Source organism: Anolis carolinensis, chromosome 6, assembly GCF_035594765.1.
Source record: "Anolis carolinensis isolate JA03-04 chromosome 6, rAnoCar3.1.pri, whole genome shotgun sequence".
In the NCBI taxonomy this organism is placed as follows: Eukaryota; Metazoa; Chordata; class Lepidosauria; order Squamata; family Dactyloidae; genus Anolis; species Anolis carolinensis.
Window position 1 is genome coordinate 14,397,586 of NC_085846.1, and position 6,873 is coordinate 14,404,458.

Genomic DNA, 6,873 nt, shown 5'->3' on the forward strand with positions numbered 1-6,873 from the left:
GGATGGGCATGTCTCAGACACAGAGGTGGAGTGTTTTTGCTGGAGATCCTACATTAAATAGGGCTGGACCCAATTACCCATGAGATCTCTTCCAACTCTGTGATTTTATGGTTCCTTTTCTTGGAGGTCTTTAAGGTTGGGTGACTATATCTCAGAAGAACTTTTATTTGTGAATGCCTATATGGCAGGGGCTTGGACTAGATGGCCATGTAATCCCTTCCAACTCTCAATGTCCTGTGCTCATTTGTCATGAGTTTAAAAATGCCTCAGTTGAATTATTTCTTTTTAATCGTGTCAGAAGCAACTTTAAAACATACTGCAAGTGGCTTCTGGTGTGAGCAAATTGGCCGTCTACAGAGATGTTGCCCAGGGGACTCCCGGATGTGTTACCATCCTGCTGGAAGGCTTCTCTCATGTCCCTACAAGCTAGAGCTGACAGACAGGAGCTCACCCCATCTCATGGATTCTAACCACCAACCTTCATGTCAGCAACCCAACCTTCAGGTCAGCATTACAGCTGGCACAAGGGTTTAACCCATTGCGCCAATGCAGCTCTAGTTGAAGGATGATTGTACTGAAACAGTCTTTTATGGTACATCAGCATTTTCATAGTGGAGTTCTCATAGAATCATAGACCTGGAAGATGCCACAAGGGCCATCCAGTTCAACCTTCTGCTGTGCTGGAACACACAGTCAAAACTAAGCATACCTAGCTCCCTCAACCGCTTCTCATAGGCCTTGGCTTCTAAACCGTTCTGTTCACAAGTGTTTCAGAGTTGTGGTGTATGGCTCATGTCCAAAGAAATGAGATGTGACATATTGTAATGTATGCCGTATGTATTCTGCTGACACCCTCCCCTCACAATCTCCCCTTTTTTGTCTCCTTTTTTCTTCTGTCCAGGATGAAAAATACTGGAACCGGCGGTACAAGAACAACGAGGCGGCGAAACGCTCCCGAGACGCCCGCCGCCTGAAAGAGAACCAGATCACGGTGCGGGCGGCCTTCCTGGAGAAGGAGAACGCCGTCTTGCGCCAGGAAGTGGCCAATATCCGCCAGGAACTGACCCGCTACCGCAGCATCCTCTCCAAGTATGAATCCCAGCACGGCACCTTGTAAAACCCATGGCGAGGATGCTGCTGATTTTCTCTACCGTCCCACCATTGAGGAGGTGGTGGGGCCACCCTGGTTTTTCAACCCTGACCCCCGTCTTCCCGAACCGGGCAAACAAATAATCAAACAACAGATGTTTGGAACGAGGGGGAAACGGTCCGAAGCGGGGGCATTCCCCCGTGCGGGGACTACCGTGGTCCGGGTGCAGGACAGAAGGGATAAGACTTCGTAGGGTTGGCATGCGCTGACCCTTTGCCAAGACGAGGGCAGTGACTTCGAGACGTTGAACTTGGGCATCGTAGGCACACGGAAAACACACCGCAAAAAAATATAAAAAGAACCAACAACAACAACACAAGGGCTCTGTAGCACGCTGGAAGATGTCTTGCACACACACATACACACATGCACACTAACACACATACACACACATACTAGCGTTTGGCTTGTTGGCAGACTTTTTGATCCGAAAGGGCAGAATTCCACTGCAGACTTCCACATCCGTTCGCTTCTGTCGTACGTGGCATTTGGGCTCCGCGAAGTGTCTGGCGTGTCAGGACGGCTGGGTTCGTTCTCTTTCTTGCTGCCTCTTTGACAGCTGGTGCATCCTTTTTTTTACAGCAGATGTTTGCACACAACTGACCCATCCCTTCCTCCTTCCCCCCCCCCCCCTTAACTCCTTGAGAGAGGCGACGGCACTTGAGGATTTGGGGTTTGCAGTCTACCCAACGTGGATTTTGGGACCCGGTGTTCTGGGTTCCGGTCTCACCCCGTTGAACCATGACGTTCCGCAATGCCCTTTACCAGAGAACCCAGGAGTCCTGGCACCCTGGATTGGAGGACAGGAGGAGCCGCTCCTTTTGATGCCATCCAATCTCTTCTGCCTACGAAATGCCAAAATTTATAACACCAAACGGGTTGCACACGTATATTTTTTCCCCACAATTGGATGAAATGGGCTTTGTGTCAGAAGGCAGGTGTTAGGGGGCTATTAGTTTGACTATTCCAGTTTTCTTACTATGATACCTGTTTGTTTTTTTAAAAAAGAGTTCAAACGCAAGTGATGGTTTCTGTTTTCCTTGCCTTCCTCGTGTTTTGTCTCCCGCACTGTCTGATGTCATCATATGTACAGAAACTCAGAACACAAAACCTCATTGGTGACCCTCCATAAATATGAACAGAAATATATATAAATATATATGATTTTTCTTCTCTTTTTGGTAAAAAACAAAACTATATATAGAGAGAGAGGCTCCAGGAGAGACTTTGAGAGATTAAACTTTGTTCTTCTATAGGGGAAAGAATGGTTCTTTCGTACAGAAAGGGAATGGGAGAAAATTATCGTTATCTCTTTTGGAGAGGTTCCTGGTCTTTTTAATTTTCCATGTAATAAGTATTGCTGCGAACTTTTGAGAAAAAATGGACAATGGGCTCGATGGGAGATTTTTTTCAAAAGGATGTTTACAATTGTATACAATGAGGAATAAAGAAAGACAGGATTTAAACAAAAGATCCTCTTGTATTTTTGTACTTGTGTGCCTGTGTTGATATACTTTGGAATTTAATTCTTGGGCTGGATAAACATTGAAACAAAGAAATGCACATGATTGACTTGCCATGTCCTTATTGAGCAAATGGGTTTGTAGGTCCGATCAATTGCTTTATTTATACCTTGACACTTCCTTGGATTTGGACTTATTTCTGATCCATGCCTGATTATGAATTATGCCAATTTCCCTGTTACTTTGCGATCTTTTACTGCAGTTGAAAAAAATAACATTTATTGATTTATTTACAGTATTTATATTCTGCCCTTCTCACTTCGAAGGGGACTTGGGGTGGATCACAGAACACACAGCAAACAGTCAATGCCGTTTATACATTGACAAGACAGACAATTGTACATAGATATAGGCTTTTCCCATTTTCAGCATCTTGGAGGCTTGTGCTTGGTTCTGGCCATGGGAGGGGGGGGGGGTGCTGTCACTCCATCTCCCTGCCAGAGAGCTTTGTTCATAAACTTCCTCCTTGACTGAATCGCCGGCATTTTTCTGGCATTTCCTTATGGGTGCCTTAATACCTCCCCGCTTTTTAAAGCAGTACCTATTTATCCACTAATGTTTTTCTTTCGAACTGCTAGGTGGGCAGAAGTTGGGCTAAAGGCCAGGGGCCCACCCCGACCCAGTCTTGAACTAGTTGTGGGTGATGGTAGTTGTAGTCTGGCATAACTGGAGAGCGACAAATTGGGGGGTTAATTCACTTCACAATCAGAATTCCTGGATCTGAAGAACTACAGATTCTTTATCTCTCTTGAGCAACATGTACCAATTTGATCCATTCTAGCCTAATTTACATAATTTATCCTGAGCCAAAAGGTGACTTTTTCTATAACATGCAGCCATCCAGATGTTGGATTACAAGTCCCAGAAACTCTAGATCAGGCCTGGGCAAACTTGGGCCCTCCAGGTGTTTTGGACTTCAACTCCCACCATCCCTAACAGCCTCGGCCCCTTTCCTTTTTCCCCTCAGCCGCTTAAACATGTTTCTGATGGTCTTAGGAACCCCTTTGGCAGAGAAAGCTGAATATCTGCCTGTCCTCTTCCTTTTTGGAAAGAGATGGCAAATCCTCCCACCAAAAGCTCAATTTGCCCAATTCTGTCGTTGGTAGGGTTCAACTACAACTCACAAATGTCAAGGTCTATTTTCCCCAAACTCCACTAGTGTTCACATTTGGGCATATTGTGTATTGGTGCCAAGTTTGGTCAAGATCCATAATTGTCTGCAGTACTCTCTGGATGTAGGTGAACTACAACTCCAAAACTCATGGTCAGTGCCCACCAAACTGTTCCAGTATTTTGTGTTGGTCATGGGAATTGTGTGTGACAAGTTTGGTTCAATTCCATCCTTGGTGGTGTTCAGAATGTTCTTTGATTGTAGGTTTATGATCAATCCCAGCAACTACAACTCCCAAATGACAAAACCAATCCCCCCTTAATGCCACCAGTATTCAAATTTGGGCATATCCGGTATTTGTGCCAAATGTGGTCCAGTGAATGAAAATACATCCTGCATATCCGATATTGACATTACGATACACAACAGTAGCAAAATTACAGTTATGAAGTGGCAATGAAAATAATTTTATGGTTGGGAGTCACCATGACATGAGGATCTGTATTAAGGGGTCATGGCATCAGGAAGGTTGAGAACTGAGATAAGGAGTAGCTAGGATGGCTGGGATGCAGCCTAGAATGAGAACACATATATATATCTGCAAGAAGGTACAGCTGGGAGGTCTGTAATGAGGAATTCACATTTGTTACTTTCCTGAACTATGGCTCCCAGCCTCCCCATCTAGCATGGCCTACAGTCATGCGGGATGGGGCGTTAGTCCAAAAAAGAGAGCTTTTTATGCAGTGATGGGGATGTCTATAGGTTTCCAAGGTTGACTCTGTTGTTCACACAAATCTAGTCACATTTCAACCTATTCAGAATGGTCACCCCTGCACCTTCCCTGAACTACAACTGCAGAAAGAGAGCAGGGTACATAGGATTCTTGTTGGGAGTAAAAATAGGCAAGCCTCTCTTTTTTTTGGTCTTAGTTGCACGTGTCGGTACGCACGTGCACACATACACACAGCCCCCCCCTCCCTTGCAGTACATCCAGAATTCCTGCAAAAGCTCACACTCCATTCCTAGAGCACTCCTTTGGGTCTCTTAAAGGGACTCATCCTCGTTCGATGACTGCCACCTCGTGTCCAAAGTCAGGTATTGCACATATAATATTTTTCCCCCCAAGCCACCAGACTTCTTTAAAACATTTGGGACAAAACAGGAAGTTGTAAACTAACAAGGACCCATCCTACTCCCAAACTGGACATCTAGGAGATTGCCTTCTTTTCTTCTGGACGAATGTACCACGGTTGAAAAAAAACAAAATTATCTTAAAAGAGTGTTTGGTTTCATGCTGTGTTTAACTGAGAATAGACTAGTCCAAGACATCAGACAGGTTGACCAAAGGTTCCCTGCTCCTCAAAAAAAAGTTTTAATAGGCAGCAAACAAAATATGAGCCATTAGTGAGTTTTGAGAATGAAAATCTGCAAACTGTTCCAAGTTGTGTTGTCAAAGGCTTTCATGGCCAGAATCACTGGGTTGCTATGAATTTTCCAGGCTGTATGGCCATGATCGAGAAGCATTCTCTCTTGAGTTGTCGAAGGCTTTCATGGCCAGGATCACAGGATTGTTGTATGTTTTCCGGGCTGTATGGCCATGTTCTAGGCTGTATGGCCTCACAACCTCTGAGGATGCCTGCCATAGATGGGGGCAAAACGTCAGGAGAGAATACTTCTAGAACATGGCCATACAGCCCAGAAAACATTCTCTCTTGACATTTCACCCACATCTATGGCAGGCATCCTCAGAGGTTGTGAGGATGCCAGCCATAGATGTGGGTGAAACATCAGGAGAGAATGCTTCTGGAACATGGCCATACAGTCCGGAAAACTCACAGCAACCCAGTTCCAAGTTTCCTCAATGGATGAGTTCAGATCACAAAATGTACTACGGCACCATTGTTTTCTCCATTAGTCTGACCTCACTAATTACAGTGTCGTGTCCCTTTTGGGGCTCTGTGATTTCAAAAAAGATGTCAACATGCTAGAATATGTCCAGAGGAGAGTGATAAAAGATGTTGAGGACTTGGAGAAAAAGTCCTATGAGGAACAGCTGAAGAATTTGGGTTTCAAAGAGAGCTTTAGAAGTTTAATAGACTCTGTAGACAGGATCTAAGATCCCACTAAGCCATGATAACACATGAGGTGACCTGGGACAATTCTCACTTTCTCTGCCTCAAATGAAGGCAAGGACAAATCCCTCTGAATAAATCTCACCAAGAAAAACCTATGGCAGCTTTGCCTTATGCTTGCCGTATATTGGAAATAATTTGAAGGCACACAACTACAAAAAACATACCATACTCTCCTTGGAAGACAAAATTACCAAACTTTGTGTGTATTGTGAGATGACATGACTCACCAGAAAAGATTATAAGGCTGAAAAAAGTCGAAGGCAGTAAAAAAAGGAGAATGTCCTGCTGCGTGACCTTTGGCAAGTTGTATTCAGGCTCAAGGAAACCTAAACAAACCCTGAACAAAGAAAACCCTGGGACAGGGTCTTCATAAGTTGGAGATGGAATCTAAAGGTTTATCAGATCTGGAAGGGCAATGAAATTCGATAGCATCTGTAAGACATATCTACATTTTGGAGTGCAGTTTCCACAATCCCATTTCATTAACAGTACATTGCAGGGCAGGAGCCCCCAGTGGCGCAGTGGATTAAATCACTGAGCTGCTGAGCTTGCTGACCGAAAGGTCAGCGGTTTGAATCCAGGGAGCGGGGTGAGCTCCTGCTGTTAGCCCTAGCTTCTGCCAACCTAGCAGTTTGAAAACATGCAAGTGTGAGTAGATCAATAGGTACCGCTCCGGCAGGAAGCTAACAGTGCTCCATGCAGTCACATGACCTTGGAGGTGTCTATGGACAATGCCGGCTCTTTGGCTTAGAGATGGAGATGAGCACCAACTCCCAGAGTCGGACACAACTAGACTTAATGTCAGGAGACAACCTTTACCTTTATCTTTACCTTACATTGCAGGGCAATAATTGCTTATCACATTCTGAAGTTACAAATTGGATCAAGAAAAACCCTCAGTTGTTTTTTTCCCACCTTTCACTGAATGTGACACAACCGCATCCCTGCTCCTAT

General features: G+C 44.7%; 1 protein-coding gene across 2 annotated transcripts in view; it reads left to right on the top strand.

The window, feature by feature from the left end:
• dbp (D-box binding PAR bZIP transcription factor) overlaps nucleotides 1-2,623 on the top strand; it is a 28,087-nt gene extending 25,464 nt beyond the window's left edge. For both annotated transcript variants that reach the window (XM_062958127.1, XM_008117193.3), the window contains exon 4: nucleotides 902-2,623. In XM_062958127.1, coding sequence (XP_062814197.1) covers nucleotides 902-1,117 — 216 coding nt within the window. In that variant the 3' untranslated portion in view covers nucleotides 1,118-2,623. The remainder of the gene's footprint in view (nucleotides 1-901) is intronic.
• Nucleotides 2,624-6,873: the final 4,250 nt, after the last annotated feature.